Genomic DNA, 18,520 nt, shown 5'->3' on the forward strand with positions numbered 1-18,520 from the left:
AAAAGACTTTATAAGAATCACGTGGAGGGCTGCTGCTCAAAAAACTTTTTCCCTTTAAAACCAGCTTTAATCTTTACAGTATCCGTTTGGGGCTTGGCAGGGGAGAAGGGGTACCCCAGAGACCAAATTTCTCATTAGCCCAAGTTAGTTATCAGCTTATTTCCATTTTACAGCCATAGAAAGCTTATATAAAGGAGTTCTACTACCCATTCATCACCAGCACTTAGGCCTAAGGCCCAGAACATTCTATAGCAACATCTTTGAACAAAATGAGCACTTAAAGACAGTACTTATCAGGTTAGGAATAAGACTTTAATTCAAAAGTTTCTCTGACGTGCACTTCTGAGTAGTCTTCTATCGTGCATAACAGTTGCAGATGCAAGAGAATTAGACTCAAAAGTACAGAAAAGGCTAGTCTACTTTATTCCACAGAAACTTACTTCAAGGACTCACCCCCACGAACGTAGATGCCCATGGGCCACCTTCAACCCTAGATTAGTTGAACAAATTGTAAATAAACAAATTGTAACTAACACACAGTTCACCAACAAATTTTATTTTGGGAAAGGAATGGATTTTGAGGAAAAACATGGGGCAGAGAGGTATGGAATAGAAAATAAATACAAATGTAAGCTGTTTTACTAATTGCTTTATAACCACAACAAATAAGTACAGAGAATGCCCTGTACAAAACAACACAATAAAGGTTCAAGATCAAGGTGTTCCTTTAGGCAAGGCTGAAGATTTCAGTCTCTGGTATTTGGAATTTAGGCTGCAATCCTTATTTTTGGATGGATCACTGGGTGTGTGGTACAGTCCATGCTTTTAACCAGATTTGAACAGAAGAATGGCCACTTGGCCCAGGTAGAAGTAGATGAAGTGTTTGGTTTCATGTGTCACGTAACTACCGAAGTTCCTCCCCACAATGCAGTGCCAGGTGGGGTTGTACTTCTTGTCAAACTCCTGGGAGGAGGGAGAGGGGAGAAAAAGAACACTAAAATTTTAGTGCTACATCAAAGGTCAGAGCCTGCCAGGGCAGAGAGGAGGAACGTTAGCATCTGCAAATTCTTAGAATGAAAGAATGTTCTCCAGCTCCAAGTCGCCTACATAGTGCATTAATGCAAACATACTTGCAATCTGAGCTAAGCTAGGAAAGGGAGCCTCAAAGACAGGGCCCTTTGTTATCATGGTAATTCCACCTTCATAACTTCTATAATATTCACTGATAGCAGGTGTCATCAACAGTTCTAGTTTATCGTGTTCTTATGTGTAAACAGAATTAAACACTCCTCCTGTATGTCATGCACCCGCAAATCCAAGGAAATGGTAACTATTTAACCTAAAATACCCCATTATAACTCATTCAACTGCACTCCAGTATCCTTGGTAACAAAAGACTTCCAAAAGGACAAAGTGTCTATTAGCATCTACACCATCAAGGATCAAAATTTCAATTTAAAGAAACAGGACTCTTAACACGTCACTGCTCCTATAAAGAGAATGCTGGAAGCTGAAGCTGACAGCCACCTGGTCAAATTTTATCCTTAATTACAATTTCAATAGCCCTCCCTTTTCATATCTATCTTGATGCTGATTAACACCTGGTCCGCAAGGATAGCAAGTTGCAGGAACACTTTTCCCCACCCCAAGAGGCTTGGGGAGTAACTAGAATGCCCGTGTTAATTTCTTAACTAGGTGACTGTAGACAGGCCAAAGCTAATGCTTACGTATAAAACTATGACAAGTCTGTAGTTTGGCTATTCTTATGTTGTAACATAACATTCTTACTGCGCTTGTCAAAAAAAGGTATTTATTTCTATTCCATCTGAAGTATTTCATCTTCCCATTCTCGACTGGAACCCTCTCACGGCTTAGGCTGCCAGTTTCCTTCCCTTCCAGAAAGCATAGCAGGAGAAGTTGGCAGTCCTGCCAGCTTTCTACAGACTCATTTACCAAGCCCCCCAACCACCACCACCACCCACTTTCAACCGCCGACTAAACTCCCCACTGGAAGGCTGGCAAGAATTCCCTCCCGGCTGGCTGGATACACCCACGCAGCTCCCCCCTCCGGAACACCCAGATGGATCTTCCGCGCAGGAATCGTGCAGAAGGGGGAACCGCTGCTCCCTGATCCTAGAAACCGTTGCTAGGTGGCGCTTTCCCCCGCCTAGCTGGATAATAAAAAAACTTGGGGCACCGAGGTTCTGGTCTGCCCAAGAGGAGCGCAAAATTCGGTTGCATTCTTTCTGGAACCCTCTACACCCGAGCTGCCCTGCCTGCCCTCAAGGAGCTCTGCCAGGCGCTCTGGGGATGCGCCACCCGGGAGAAGAAACTAAGTTGTGACTCCCGCCAGCAGCGAGCAACTAGCCCGAGCCCCCCGCCCCTGCCCCAGCCTCACCTTCTTAATATGGGCCGCAATATCCTTCTCTATGTTGTATTTCTCCAACGCCTGAGTAGCACACTCCACCGAGTCCTGTTGCATCTCCTCCGACATATCGGCATTTTTGATCACTGCCTTTCGGTCGCACATGGTTACCTGAGGAATGAGGCCCAGCAAAGGATGAGGAGGTCGGGTGTAGGCTACGCCTGCGACGCGCCCGCTCCCCCGGCCCGCTCCGCTCTCCCCGACTGACGCCCCCCACCCCACTTCTCCTCAGGGAGGGCGGGCCGCGCCGACCCAACGGCGTGAGAAGTCCAGCGGCCGACAAAACCAGATGGCGTAGCCAGCCCCCCTCAACCCCGGAGCCCCCAAGTCTCTCACAGTGGAGCGGGGCCCGGCGGACTACAACGGTCTCCTGGGGGAGGGGCTGGAGAGGCTCAGACCCAGCAGGAGAAGCCGTCGCTACCGGAGCCGTGGCGCATCTAAGGAGCCCCACACCAGCCGGCGCCGCCTAGTGCCTAGGCTCCGCCCTGCTTCTGCCGGCCCCGCCCCCACCAAACACTCCTATTGGCTTGAAGCAGTCCCTCGGGCTCTCCCATTGGTCCATGGGCTCAATGGTTCCCTCAGGATCTTTCTCCCGCATTTTGTTGCAGACCACAATGCACTGCTCGTGGCGTCGGTTGCCCCGGCAATGGGCTGCACGCGGTGAGGCCCACACACCCCGAAGGTGGAGCTGGGGCGCGCAATGGAGAACAACCCTGCGGCTAGAGAGTGCGAAGGGAGCCTCTGCCCAAGCCAAGGGAAGTGACTCCAAATTTACGGAGGTTGTCCCACGATTTGTTCTCGAATAGGGATAGTCGGATCCACCACAAGTCCTAAGGACTTACGGATTCTGACTGAGGTGCCAATCCCTTCACTGAAAGGGTCTCCGAAACAGGGTCGGCTACCTGGCAAATGGCCAGTGCAGTAGCAGAAGAGGAAACCCCAGGGCTTGATTTAATGCTCTATTGTCTCATTTTTTTGGGGGGGGGGATTTTTTAAACAAGAAACCCCACATTTTCTTTTTGCATTGGGTCCCACAAATTATGTAGCCTGTCCTCCTTTGAAATATCAGGGAGAGCTTCCTCAAGGATGGGAGAGGGCTTCCTTACGGAATAAGGGATTATCCCCAAGAGTGGGGTCTCCTTCTGAGCAATGCAGACCTCCTTTAAGGGGGTGAGGGGCCCTCTGGGTGGATTTGGGTGTGTGTGCCCAGGGCGGGGCTGCTTGTTCCAATGAGGCCGTCTTTCCTGTGTGGTAGTTTCTTGGTTGAGGATTTATCTCTAGGGCGGAGGTGCCCTAATGATTAGAAAAGCATCCCTCTGTGGTTGTTTCCTTAGGGAGGCTAACCTAACCACTAAGTGGTTAAAAAGGCAAGATCTTGGGAGGTTAGGGAGCAGGGTCAGTTCCCAGCACTGTCATTTACTAGCTCTTTGAGCCTCAGTTTTCTTATCTGTAAAGGGGGATAAATATAAAAGGAAAACACTTCATAGGCATGTTGATAGTATTAAATGAACTAATGCCTTTCAAGTTCTCAGCATTACGTGTGGCATACAGTGCTAGCGAATCTTATCAATAACTACCAGTTTATGGAACTCTCCCGAGTCACAGCAAGGTTTCGAACCAACCCTTACACGCTTATAATGGGTGTTTAAACTTCCATAAACAAGTCGTCAGGCTAATTGTGTAACCAGAAGCTTTCTGTTTACATTTTTGCATTTTTCTTCTTGACCACCTACTCTCATGAGCCCAGAGCCCCTTACACTTTAACCAGACAGGCACACAACTCCAAAGAGAAAGAAGTGGGAAGGAGGAGAACCTCAGGTACAACATATCCATATCAATTAAGAAATTAAGAGGCTTTTCCCAGTTCCTGGTTTCCAATACTCCAATTATGGGCTCCAGGAGTTAAAATAGTTCTATATGGTGTCACCCTTGAGGAAGAAGTTGGGAGCGAGGCTGGGGTAGTGCTTCTACCTGATTTGGGTGAGGCTGGGTCAGTGCTTCTATCTGACTTGGGTGTGTGATTCAGAGCTATAGAATCTACTGATGACACCAGAACCTGAATCTCTCTTGGGGGCCTTTACTTTTCATACACACACACACACACAAATATATATCCCTCTGATCTACAGCGTGGCCAGCTTCTTGTTTGAACAGAAGTTGCTGGGAGTAAAGTGGATGATGTAACAGGAATAGCAACTGTTTATTGAGTAGTTGCTTACCACCAAGTGCTTTGTAGTCACTCAGTTATTCCTCACAACAGCTGTGCCAGGGACCCCTTTCCTCCTATCTCCCTTTGGCACAACTGTCTGCTTATTCAGATTTCAGCTCAAATGCTACCTCTCCTGAACTCCCACTTCTACTTGCCCTCAACCACCACCCTTCAGTTACTCTCTACAACACTTTCAGCTCCTCCGTTGTATTTGCCTCATTTATTCCCTCAAAGGAATTATCTCATGTATTTCCTTGCTTGGTTATTGCCTATCTGCCCCTGCCTGCCTTGTTCACTGCCGCACCTTCAGCATCTAATTCCATGTCTGCCACATAGTATGCATTGAATGAAAAAATATCAGGTCTCCTCAAATCACTATGTTGTTCTAATGAAACTAATCACTATGTTGTTCTATGAAACTAATATTATATATCAACTATACTTTAATAAAATAAATAAATTTAAAGTTATTAAGATTTTTAAAATAATAATAAAGTTGAGTTGTTTGCATAGGAAAAAAACAGGTCTCATAAGCCCATTTTACATATGAGGAAATTGACTTTCACTAGGTTATGCTGTTAATAAATGATTAAGTTCCAGTACCATTCTCTTAACTTCAGTACAGTACTACTTTAATACATTTAGCTGAATAAAAAGTGTGCCTTTTTCTGATTCATAACTTTCAAGAAAAGGAGTATGCAATGGGATAATGTTAAGGTTTTCTAACAGATAAGATTTGGAGACTGGGTGGAAAAGGTGAACGGATTAAACAAACAAACAAAAAGCCAACTCACAGACACAAATACTAGTACGAGAAAGGGGGGTGGGGGGAGGTAGAAGAAGGTATAGGGAGGGTAAATGGTGATGGAAGAAGACTTGACCTGGGGCGGTCACCTGGGAATTGTACACCTGAATCATACACCTGAAACCTATATAATTTTATTAACCAATGTCACCCCAATAAATTCAATAAAAAAGAGAAAAATGATTTGTTTGCTTATAGGGTTTTCTCTGTTTGTAGCACCTGCCTTCCCTAGTATTGCCTGCTTTTGAATTGCTCATCTAAATCAGCTCTTGATCCTAAATATTTTCTTTAAATATGAATGAAGGACACTATCAGAAACCCATGCCTTTCAGGCCTGTGTTTAACCTCTAAGACCATTTGGGGATATAGTTTCCAGGAACCAAAAATCCTTCGGCCTTTTTCATTCCTTTATCTGATATCTCTGCAGAATAATTTCTCATTTCCTATCTATTCATCTAACAGGGAAGCAAGCAATAAATGTCCCCTAATTACCAGGAAAATGTACTATACAGCGTTTAGATGCTCGAAATATGTACCTAGAATCAGTTACAGTCCATCCTCAAGGAACTTCTAGTCAACAGTAACCTAATCCTTCCAGGATCATAGGTTTGAGAAATGCTGTCCCCATAGGAGAGCTCTTAAAGGGCGTCCACAGGTGGGTTTCGAAGGTTGCACAAGCCCTCAAACCTATGCACAAAGTATGTGTTGTACCTACAGGCATTTTTCCAGGGAGAGGATCTATAGCTTCCACCAGATGCACTAAGGGATTCAGAACTGCAGGAGAATAAAGAATAATTGCTCTACAATAAATCAAACTCCTAGAATGAATGTAAGATTCCCTAACCAGGTCCCACTGAATTGGCCCCTCTGGGGTTCCATAGCATCACATATGTGGGCAGCTGCCTCTGTTCCACTCCTAGCTGCTAAATTTGCTAGAAAACCCTTCTGAGCCTAAAAACACGCATTTTCTATTCTTACCACAAGAAATCAAAGTTAGAGGGAGGCAAAATTTCTGAGACCATAGGCTTTAGAATCAGACAGACCCGGGAAAAGCTTAAGTTGTATGACCTCCTACAAGTTAGTTAACCTCTCAGAGGGGTTAACCTCTTCATTTTTAAATGGAGATAATATCTTCATTATAGGCTGGTGGCCAGAGTTATAGTAAATAATGCATCTAAAGACCTAGCCAAGGTCCAAAAAAGTGGCAGCTCTTGCTCTTACGTACCGACACCTTATTATACACCAGGCTTTTAGGACACATTATCTCATTGACGTCTTCACAGCTCTTATGAGCAGTATTTCAAGAACTGGTGCTCTGTATTACACAAATGAGGAGAATCAGGTTGAGAGAGGTGAAGTCCCTTGCCTAAAGTCACACTGCTGGGAAAGGATAGAGCTGAGATTTGAACTCTGGTCTGACTCCACAGTCGCACATAGTAGATGGGACTTTTGAGCTGCCCTACCTCCCAGACAGGGAGAGCTGATATGTATCCTGGCTCCTGGCAGGAGCTCCCTAAATATATAATGGGTAGATGGATGGATAGGTGGAAGAAAGGGTGGATATTTCAAACTAATTCAGCATTGTTTCCTCTCAAATTTGACCCTGGATTGGTCCTTGACTATCTTGAGCTTCCCTAGACAAGTTACCTTTGTACTTCAGCCATCAGATTTTCCCAGGGCCTTAAGAAAGTCCTTTGGGATTGTTCATAAGCAGGCTGAGGGATTCCTTGCAGGGCTTGGAGCTGTCCCCTCCCTCAAACAGGCTAGAAAAGACCACAGCCTGCTCCACCTCAGCCCAGGACTGCACTGTCACTAGCCCAGGACTGCACTGTTCCCAGCCCCGTCCAGCAATCACTTTTCAATATTTTCTGAGACCTCAGGCCCTTTCTTGGACCATGAGTTCTGTCACCAACCTAGCAGCTCCAGCCCTTCCTCACCTGAAAGGGAGTGTGAGATATCACCTTGCAGTCCTAGAATTTACTCAAAGACCCCTGCCTAGAAAGGAGGGGCTCCATGGGAGAGTGCTCCTGGGTCTGAATTCAGAAGCTTCCTCCCAGTGGGAAAGGACTGGCACTAGCCTGGGGCTGGCAGGAGAACTGAGCTTTGGAGCCAAGTACTGTACTGCAGTGCCGGGAAAGTGAGGTCAGACAGGCTGGGACAACTCAGGGAAGAAAAATCTCCCTTCTGGCCAATAGCCAAGCTTTACCTGAGTGGACAGATACCTTTGAAGGCTCAGTGCTCAGCCTCCCATCCATGAGGGGCAATAGGTAAATTCAGGCACATCCAGAGAGGGCTAGTAGGCCCCCTTCAGCTTCCAATCAGTGGGCCGACCAACCCAGAACAGGAACTAAAAGTACAGACTTTGAGGCCAGGCAGACCTGGGTCTAAGGTGTGTGACTTTAGGTGAGTCCACCTCTCTGAGCCTCAGTTTCCTCATTTGTACAGTGGGGATTACAATAGTCCGCATTTCTCAGGGACAGTTTGAAGACTGAGATGGTACATGTAAAGAATGTAGCACAGAACTTGGCATAGGGCAAAAGTCAAGGATGCTAGAATGTTGCCCTAAACCACCATTTTTCAACCTTGCTACTAACATTTTGAACCAGATAGTTTTTTGTTGTGGGGGGGTGATCCTGTGCATTGGAGGATGTTTAACAGCATCCCTAGCCTCTGTCTACCCACCAGATGCCAATTGTACCTCATGCCCAGTTGTCAACTAAAAATACCTGTGTAAGGCACCAAATGTCCCTTGAGGGTGAAATCACCTGTAGGTGAGAACCACTGCCCTAGATAATCTGGACTGAATCAGAATGTCACAGTTCCCAAACACACAGCCCCATGTAAAGACCACAAGGCAGGCAAGCCTAGTTACAAAGGAAGGGATGGGAGGTCCAACAATTACAGAACAAGTTCCCTTTGGTGTGGACCAAGTGGCAGAACCTGAGTCTGCTCTAGGAGCCAATGAGCCCCCTCTGACTCACTAGGTGCCCTCTGTGTTACTCTTTAATTAGATGAAAAGTAGCCCCAAGTTAAATCTCAATTATTCTAGAGCCCCAGACAAAGGGACAGGTAGTTGGTATCTGATTTCTGGCATCTCCATTCTTATTCACTGACTGGAAGAAAACCTGACTCTCTGGAAATTAAGAATTCATTCAGACTTTCATTCTTGATTGCTGAGAGATTTTTGGTAGAGAACCATTCTGGGTGCTGGGGATTGTGATATTGTAATTTATAATAATAAATATATATTCAGTCTTCATCCCAGTTCCTGGCTCACAGCTCCCCAAACCCTTGGAATTCCCTGAGCAATAAGAGCAATGGGAGCATCTGTAGTCATAATATTTGGTCTCTTGTCCTCGGTTCCTGAAATCTCTTCAAAGTCATAAGGTGAAATGGGGATCCTGCTATTTATAACAAGCCCCTTTCCACCACAACTGGGTTTGTGTTAATAAGGTGACTTTTAGAAAGCTCCTAAGGACGGGGGGCTGGTCTCCAAGAAGGGGAGAGGGGCTGGAGATTGAGTTCAATCACCAATGGCCAATGATTTAATCAATTGTGCCTGAGTAATGAAGCCTCCATAAAAAAACCAAAAGGACAGGGTTCGGAGAGCTTCTGGGTTAGTGAACAGGTGGAGGGGCTGGGAAAGTGCTGTGCCTGGAGAGGACATGGAAGCTCTGGGCGCTTTCCCCATACCTGCCCTGCGCATCTCTTCCATCTGGCAGTTCCCGAGTTATATCCCTTTATAATAAACAAGTACTCTAGTAAGCAAAATGTTTCTCTGAGTTCTGTGAGCTGCTCTAGCAAATTAATCAAGCCCAAGGAAGAGGTCATGGGAACCTCAGACTTGGAGCCAGTTGGTCAGAGGTACAGGTAACAACCTGGGCTTGTGACTGATGTCTGAAGGAGGGTGGATGGGGTAGTCTTATAGGACTGAACCCTTAACCTGAGGTATCTGATGCTATCTCTGGGTATCAGAATTGAGCTGAAATTGCAGGAAACCCAGCTTGTGTCTGGAGAGCTGCTTGCTGGTGTGAGAAATCTGCCCCCTCTCCACACATAGTAATTGGTGACCAGAACCCTATTAGAGATGCACAGGGGAACAAAACAGGCAAAGTCCCTTCTTCATGGAACTTATATTCTATCAGGAGAATAAAGATTACAAGCAAATATGTCAAACCCTGGAAAGTACAATGGATAAAAATAAAGTAGATAAGAGACCAAGGGTGACAGGCAAGGGATCTTGTTTCAAATAGAGGTTTCTGGGCAGGCCTCTCTGAGAAGGTGCCATTTGAGCCAAGATTTGATGTCCTGGCTACTGAGTGTAGGGAAGCCAGTGGGAGCACAGAGGCTAGGTAGAGGCTATTGCAACAGTCCAGGCAAAAGGAGATGGAGGCTTGGACCAGGTAGAGGAAGGATGAGAGTTGGTTGTATTCTGGATATAGTCTGAAGGTGAAGTTGACAAATTTGCTGATTAATTTAATATAAGGTATGAGGGAAAGAGAAGAGTCAAACATGACTCCAAGACTTGCAGCCTGAACAATGAGAAGAATAGATTGGGTTGGAGAATGCTGGCCAAAACAGAAACAAAAGGTTGTTTTGGCCATGTTAAGTTTGAGATGCCTATTAAGCATCCCAAGTGGAGGTGTCAAATATGCAGTTGGATATATGAGTTCTGGGAAGAGGTCCAGGCTACAACTATAATCTGGGGAGTCATCAGCTTATAGATGACATTTAAAGCCATGAAACTGGATGAGATCACCATCAAGGGAGGAGTACATACAGATAAAAGAGGTAATGCTTATTCAGCTAACAACATTCTCTGAGCTATTACTTTGGGCCAGGCCCTGAGCTAGGTGCTAGGTACAGAGATGTACATCCCTTAGCACGTACCCAAGAGACACTCCATTACTTATTTAATTTTTCCTGCCTAAGTGCTTTGGCCACTTAGAGGATAAACATTGAGATTTCCTGCCCTGCCTCTTACTCACTTACTCATTTTTTCAACAGATATTGAGCACCTGCTTGGTACAAGGCCTCATTTAGGCACTAGGGATATGAATGGGAGTAAGTGAGATATGGCTCCTGTCCTAATGGAGTTTACATTTTGCATGTGGAGGAGGTGGGCATTGAACAAGATGAACATGATGATATGATTACAGTTGGGACAACTACAATGGCAGAGAAGGCTTTCCTGGGATGTCACATTTGAGCAGCAATCTAATGGAGCAGAAGCTTAGGCTAAGGAAAAGTGTATGGAGCTTCTCAGATGAAAGGAATACCATGCTCAAAGGCCTGAAGGCTGGAAGGAGGCTAACAACTGAAAGAAGGCCAACTTGGCTACAGAGAAGTGCTCTGGAGGAATGAGAAAGATGAGGCTGGAGGGGCGGGCAGCAGCCAGAACGTTGGGCCTTGTGAACCTGATTAAGACACGTGGATTCCATCCTGAGGCCACCACTGTCCCTGAAAGACTATAGGTGGGGGCTCACATGCTCAAAAGGTCACTGAGGAGAGTGGGCCAGGGGGGGCCAGTGTGGCGGCTGGGACAACATATAAATTTTGGGAAATACATAAACATGCAGGCTATAGGAATACTCAAATTTATAGTGAGGAAGAAGTGTGGGTAGAACTAAGAACCTCATTTGCAGTCAGTGCCTGAAGTGACTGTAAGTCTTGTGGAACTAAGCCCTTAACCTGAGGGGCTCTGCAATAACTCTGGGCAGTGTCAGAATCAAATTGTTGGATGCTGAGTTGGTCTTGGAAAATTGGTATAGAAAAATGACACATTTGCTATCAGAGCTGATGTCAAAAAAGACACTACAGGAAGTCACTGAGTATTAGTACAGTGCTTAGATACATAAACTTCAATAAATATAAAATTTATAAGCCACAAGTAGAAAAAAAATACGTGAATAAATGGAAAGTGATTCCAAGCTTCTGGATGAGAAAGCCAAATATAGCAAGAATGAAAAAAATTTTCCCCATGTAAATTTATAGGTTTAACACCATTCCAATGAAAATACTGACAAGATGCTATACAGAACTTGATGAAGAGATTCTAGAATGTGCTTAGATAAATCAACCAGCCAAAATACTGAGGGAATGAAAGGAGTAATAGGGGACAACTGGGCCTTACAGAGGTACAAACTGAGACGAAAGTTCTAGACTTGGGTCACACAGGTCTTGGAACCACTGAACATCAAACTCACTAAATCAGGGACCTGAAGACCAAGGAGGGTGTGGCCAGGCAAAAGACTGGAGAGGCAGAGGTGCAAAAATCAATGTTCCAAGGAGAAGTAGCCCCTGCAAAGACCTAGTACAGGCTTCAGACACAGCGGATCCTAGAGAAGCTGGCAGAGATGTAACCAGAGAGGCTGGTTTTACGAAGGGCCAAGATTAGGGGGTGGAGATGGCGCTCTCTCCAGAGGCAGACACTTTGTCTCCTCTGCTGTTCTGTCCCTAGCATCTACCACAGTGCACACAGTAGCAGTCCAGAAATCGGTTGGAGATCTTTTCACGTCTGTGTGTATATGGCCTTGGTCTTTTTAATGTCTGCATGGTATTCAGAAGTGCACATTTTCCCGTGTCACAAGTTCCCTCTGGATGGACCTGGAGGTCCTTTCCAGTTTTAGGAGAATCATAGTTATTATTAATAAACATCTGAGTATTTTGAATACAGCGCCCCCTGTGGCCCTTCTTCCTCAGGCCTGGGAGGGATCATTGGATTTTTGCTTAGTCCTGTTCTGCTTTCCTTCTGGCTTCCAAACAAGTACCCTTTTGCCATTCACAGCTCCCATAGGAGACTGTGAGACTACTCCCCTCAGGCTCTCCCCTGCCCCCAGCCTGAGCATCTCATCCCTTTACAATCATTCTATTCAGGGATATACAATAAACATTTGTATGGTAAAGGCAACTCACACTGATTTCATTGAGCAGCTGAAATACTTACAACTTATATGTATAATCTAACCCAGCCAGGCTCTGATTTACATGAGGGCATCTCACCCTAAGTCACTTGTGGCTGTAGAGTGAGAAGGAACACCCCTCACTCCTACCCCATGTCCTAATTGTGCTGAGTTATTTAGATTCCCCAAAGCACCAAGCTTTTTTCTGTTTCCCAGCTTTCTTCGAACACGCTTTCCCTTCTGTCTGGAATGCTTTCCTTTTCCTCTCTTCATCTACCTAGCTAACACCAGTTGGTTTTTCAGATCTCAGCTTAGAAGCCACTCCCTCCAGGAAGTCTTCCCTGAACACTGCACTCCAGTTCTGGGTTAAGAACTCAGGAGCACCCTGTATTTCTCATAGCACATAACTCACTTTATTGTAATTCTCTCTTTCTCTGTAATTGTCCTTCGAGTTGTCTGTGAACGGTGTAAGGGCAGAGTTTGGGTCTTGTTCACTGTTGTATCTCTGGCACCCAGCACAGAGCCAGGAGTTCTGTAGCTCAATAAAATTCAAATGAACGAACAAATGTTGAGTGGACAATAGTGGAGAAGCCACCAGAGCCCCAGATGCCAGGTAAGAAACCTGGGCTCTTAGAGCTGGGGTTGAAGCATTCAATGAGGGGGGAAAAACCTGGGCTCCTGCAGGCCCCGTCAAGGAGTGTGCCATGGCAAGACAAACTGGCAGCCCACGAGAAGAGAGGGATGGAATAACAAAAGAAACTGGTCCCCAGCTGCCTAGCTGCAGGGAATGTTTGTCAATGTGACATTCACAGAAGCCCTGCACATGTGCAGCTGAGGGGGAGAGCCAGCCTCAGCCAGACAGAAGGAGCTTCAGCTACTGAGCATGTGTTAACACAGAGAGATGTGTGGCTTACAAGCTTCTTGGCTCTCTGTTCATTTTTTTTTTAACTTTTTAAAAAATCTCCAGATTTTCCCATATTTGTTTTTTTACCTTTAAGAAATGTGTCTGCTTTTAACGTACCACTGTCAATTATATTAACAGTTAATTAAAAATCTGCTTAGCATAAAATTGGTTTGAGTCCATAAACGTTAGGATTCTATTAAATTAAGGCCTCCTCCAGCCAATTGATGTTTCTCTCTCATCGACGTTTCTATCTCTCTCTCCCTTCCTCTCTCTCTCTAAAAAAAAAAAAAAAAAAAAATTGAAGGCCTCTTCTTTAAAAAAAAACATTATTAGCACTATCAATCTTTTCACACCCCTTTAAGCGTTTGCTTGTTTCTGGTTTACTCTGCTGTAAAGTTTCCAAGGTATGTGGCAGAGTAGAAAATGTTTAGGGAAAAGATCTGGGTTGAGGGTAAGGAATTTGGGGCTTAGAAAATAAAACTTGGTGAACTTAAGGAGCCCATTGTCCTTTTCTACCTAAGTTCCCTTTTTCTGGAGCTAGAGTAACTCTTGTTTAAGTGCTAGTTAATAAAATCAACAGATGTTTTTAAAGCACCTACTATGTGCCAACACAAAAGGGCTGCAAAGGGAAGTGATTAGTCCCAGGGGAGAGTGGGGGTGGGGGTGGGGTGGGGATTCACACACCTTTGAGAATAATGAACTGCACTGTCCTCTATGGCAGCCACTAGCTACGTTTGGCTATTAAAATTAATTGATTACAATGAATAGTTCCGCTTCTCATTTGCAGGAGCCACATTTTGAGTGTTTAATGGCTACAGGCAGCAAATGGCTATCATACAGAATTCAGATAGAGAATGTTCCCACCATTACCCAAAGTTCTATTGGTAGCACTGCATGGACATTCTCCCAGTACAAAATGCAGTATTTTGGATCCAACTTTACAACTTTGCAGGGTCTGAGTGGGGATCGGCTGTTTAGGCAGCGGTTCACTGATCCTTGAAACCTATGAACCCAAGAAAAGGAAGCCCTGATACAACAAGCTATATTCCATCTCAGAATATAGAAAGTTGGTCAAAATCGAGCAGTGGAGCTGCTACAAACTCAGTATGCTCACTGCTTTACTTGCATCTCATGTAAAACCAGGCCCTTGTGTTACTACCTGTCTGACTACATTAAAAACAAAACCAAAAAAAACAGTTCAATATCCAAAAATAATTTGAAAAACAATGTTAAAGAATTTCTGCAGTCTCTTAAGAAAACACCAAAGGGGAATACTGTACACAACACACTGTAACTCTTCTTGCATTCTCTTTCCAGTCTTTCTCCTCTTTGCACCCTCCCACACATGGCGCGTGCTTCCCTAAAGCTCTCTGCACCCCCATTCCAAACCTTCTAGCTCTGCTACTGCCCTTCCTCCCCTGCATGGCAAGTTCTTTATTGTGAAGTCCTCCAGAAGATGTTTTATTTTACCCCATCACACAAATACAGTGGCAAAGTATGACAGAGACGTAGCTCCCACAGTGCTGTGCCCAGGAACACATTCCACAGCCACCCAGCCCACAAATCTCCCTGCCAGCCTGGACTAGTTTCTTTGAGATGACTCACTTTCCCACTGATGGTCCACTCCCCATCACTTCCTCTTCTGCCCACTGCTCCCAAGGGCCAGTGTCAGGACTGAGCCTGACAGAGAAGAAATAGTTTGGCTGGGATGTCAGAGGAGACTGATGTCATAGGGAAAGGAAGAAAACCAGATGGGCAGGTTCAGAGGATGTTTTATCTCTACTGTTAATTGTTTTATTATTTTTTTTATAGGGCTCTGCCCAGCTCCCTATTAGCAAGTAAAAGGCTTGCTGTGGGAAATGCATTAACTCTTAACAGTCTGCCAAGGTTAAAGGCTTCTTTTTTAATCTGAAGACAAGCCCATTGGTGCCATACTTTTTTTCCCCTCCCCCCTTTAATCCTCACTCGAGGACATGCTTAAAGAGAGGGAGAGAGATTTGTTGTTCCACATACTCATGCACTCACTGGTTGATTATTTTATGTGCCCTGACTGGGGATCAAACCCACAACCTTGGTGTATCTGGATGATGCTCTAACCAACTGAGCTACCCTGCCAGGACTGAATTTCCTAATATATTTTTTAAAATATATTTTTACTTCTTTTTAGAGAGGAAGGGAGAAGAGAGAGAGATAAAAACACCAGAGCGAAACATCCATCAACTGCCTCCTGCACACCCCCTACTGGGGATCGAGTGGACAACCGGGCATGTGACATGACCAGGAATCCAAGCAGGGACCTCTTGGTGCATGGGTTGACACAACCACTGAGCCACATCGGCGGCCAGGCTGCACTCCCTAATATTTTAAGTGAAAGCTTATCCCAGCAGGAAGGACAGCCCTAACCCATTTATCTGACTCCAGTGTCCATCCACCATCATTAGGTCATGCACCTAGAATTCTGTTTTCAGTGGAGAGGGCACCTGGAGCCTAGAGCCATCACGCTACTTACCCTTCCTTCCTTATGTCCTCCACACATATCTGAAATCATCGTCTGTCCCCTGCAGGTCATTGTCATCTGCTTTTCCCCCATCCCAGAATGCTACCACTGCCTAACCAGGTCTCCATGCCAGGAACCTGGAAATCAACCTGGACTGCTTCCTCAGTCGCCATGTCCAATCTATGTCCAAGTTCCATGACTTCCTTTCTGGATAATGTAGTTTTTAACTAAGGAATCTATGAGGTTACAGGAGGGTGCTTACCCTGCAAGTAAATAGAAGTACTTCCTATGCTGACCCCTTAAATTGTCTTTCCTTTTCCCCTAAGTTCCCCATAATGGTAGCTACGGCCACATCTCTCTCACTTCTCCTTTCCCCTACTATCCTGCAGCTGCCCTCTGGTCAAATTAGCTCTCGGTTTCCTCCCCAACTCCCGAATCTCCAGTCCCCTCAGTTGCAGCTTCCGACAGAGGTCCCATCCCAACATAACTCCTTAAAATCCTTCAATGGTTACTCACTACCCTCAATAGAGCCCAAACTCCATAATATGGTTAGTCTACTAGGCCTTGAAGCCCCACCCCCTTTCTCCCTCCTTTCCCCCTGCCTCCCCCCTGCTTGAACTTGCCCTAGTCATACTGTAGGGCGATGGGACTGCCCCTGGTCTGCCACCTTCTCTTCTATCCAGGCAATCACTCATACTGTCCTTTTTGCCTGAAAAGCCCTTCCCTTCTTCCCTATGGTTAATTCCTACTGTTCTTTCAGGGCTCAACCTTAAACACCTCCTGGAGGCCTTCCTTATAATCTCTTAGACTGCATTAGACGTTCTCACAGCAGCTGACTCTTATCACAACTGTGCTCTAAATGACTGAATAGCAACTTAAACATTTTACACCTTGAGGAAAGAATTATATTACTGTATGCCATGGACTTCATACAAGGCCTAAATTATAGCAAGCCCTTGATGATGCTGAATAACTAAAGTGAGCAAAAGCTCAAAAGGGTGTCCCTGCCTAGGGCTTGGGACCTTAGCAGACAATAGAGCCCATGGGCCCCTTGAGCATGAAGCAATACTTTTGGCCTCGTTTTGTGTTCTAACCTGCAAAGGTTAGCACCTGGGCTCATCAGAACGTAAACCCACCTTCGGGGTTCCATGGATTATCAGAAATACCTCCTAGCAATTCAGCTGTGTTCCTTCTAATACAGGAAGGCTGTACTTGCCACATCCCCGTATCTGGGCACAACATGTTCTAGGCTAGGTATGAACCCCTTTGGTAACTGCACAATGCAAGGTTTTGCACAATACAAGCTGAACCATTACTATTCATAAACAGTCTTCCACCAAGGGTCCTAGTAGGTCACTTAGCTGACTCCATTTATCTCTCTCCCTAGGAGACTACTCAATTGTCTCCAATAACTTTTTTTTTTTTTTCCTGGCACGTAGGAGTGGGAGAACTCAGAAGGTGCTGTTAAGCCCGGTAGGACGTGGCTCAGGGGTTGAGCATTGACCTAGGATCAGGGAGATGGAGGTTTGATTCCCAGTCAGGGCACATGCTGGGTCTGGGGGCTCCATCCCCAGTTAGGGGCGTGCAGAAAGCAGCCGATCAATGAGGACTCTCTCATCATTGATGTTTCAACTCTTTCTCTCCCTTCCTTTCTCTGAAATCAATAAAGATATATATATATTTTAAAAAGGTGCTGTTAATACACCCCCAAAATGAGGAGTAATCTGGACTTTAGGATGCCTTTAGGGTATTAAGATCCTATAAGGCTGTGTACTTAGACTCAAGATCACATTTGACCAGGGCTCTTTTCTGCTTGTCTTCTGAAGGCCAGCAAAGAACATCTAGAAGCTTTATGCAATCCAGAACACAGCAGACAGTCCTGATTGTTTTATTTTTGAAATAACTTATTGTGTTTTATTCCAATTATAAAAGAAATACCTGCTCATTACAATTTGATAAATGCAGAAGAGCATAAATAAAAAATAAAAATATAGAAGTCATTTCCATCAAGAGATAATCTCCACAAACATTTGGAAGGGTATTATCTACCATGCTTTTTTGTTACAGGCAATGATTATATATTAATCCTCACCCAAGGATATTTATCCATTGCTTTTTAGAGAGAGTGGAAGGGAGGGAAGGAGGGGGGGGATAGAAACGGAGAGAGAAACTTCCATGAGACACACTGATTGGCTCACATCCATCGGTTGCCTTCCGCACTCACCGCGGGAATGGGGAAGGAACCCGCCACCCAGGCACAAGCCCTCGCCTGGGGTCAAACCCGCGACCCTAAGGTGCGCGGGCAGACGCTCCAACCACTGAACCACACAGGCCAGGGCTCTAAGCAATTGTAAAATGTGGACGGGGCGGCCCAGAGGGCTACTGACCTGAGGCTGGCGGCCGCGATGGCCCCACCCAGCCCGGCCGTCGGGGACTCGTTCAGGCGCAGCGGGGTCAGCGGCCGCCTGACTCCCTCCCGCCCTGCGAGGCCCCGCGCAGTGACAGCTCACAAACGCCTGTGAGGCAGGCGGCGAGACAGAGGCAGGAAAACTAAGGCCCAAGGAGCCTGAGTCGCTCGCCCACGTCCACGCGGTGAATTGCTTCGGTGAACTGAACCTAACTGTAGCCGGACTCCCCCGCCTCCCTTTTGGCGCCTAGGGGTCCGCCTGCACATCCAGGGGTCCGCTGGCCTACGCGCACGCGCAATCCTCGCAACCGCGTCGCCTTTAAGAGGATTCCTTTTGCTTCCTCCGACCCCTCCGCTTCCGCTCCGCGTTC

The 18,520-nt window shown here is 45.7% G+C and overlaps 1 protein-coding gene across 2 annotated transcripts; it reads right to left on the reverse strand.

Moving 5' to 3' along the window:
* Window positions 1-540: 540 nt before the first annotated feature.
* Window positions 541-18,509, reverse strand: DYNLL1 (dynein light chain LC8-type 1). 2 transcript variants are annotated; one of them, XM_081123125.1, is made up of 3 exons: window positions 18,130-18,509; window positions 2,399-2,536; window positions 541-963 (listed from the first exon to the last, which is right to left on the reverse strand). In XM_081123125.1, the coding sequence occupies exons 2-3, from the start codon at window positions 2,528-2,530 to the stop codon at window positions 826-828; spliced, it is 270 nt and encodes an 89-aa protein (XP_080979251.1). In that variant the 5' UTR covers window positions 2,531-2,536; window positions 18,130-18,509; the 3' UTR covers window positions 541-825. The 2 variants fall into 2 exon arrangements, with proteins under 2 accessions (XP_080979251.1, XP_080979250.1); XM_081123124.1 differs by lacking the exon at window positions 18,130-18,509 and adding an exon at window positions 2,762-2,913.
* Window positions 18,510-18,520: the final 11 nt, after the last annotated feature.

The sequence above is a fragment of the Miniopterus schreibersii genome, assembly GCF_964146895.1.
Source record: "Miniopterus schreibersii genome assembly, chromosome: 20".
NCBI lineage: Eukaryota > Metazoa > Chordata > Mammalia > Chiroptera > Miniopteridae > Miniopterus > Miniopterus schreibersii.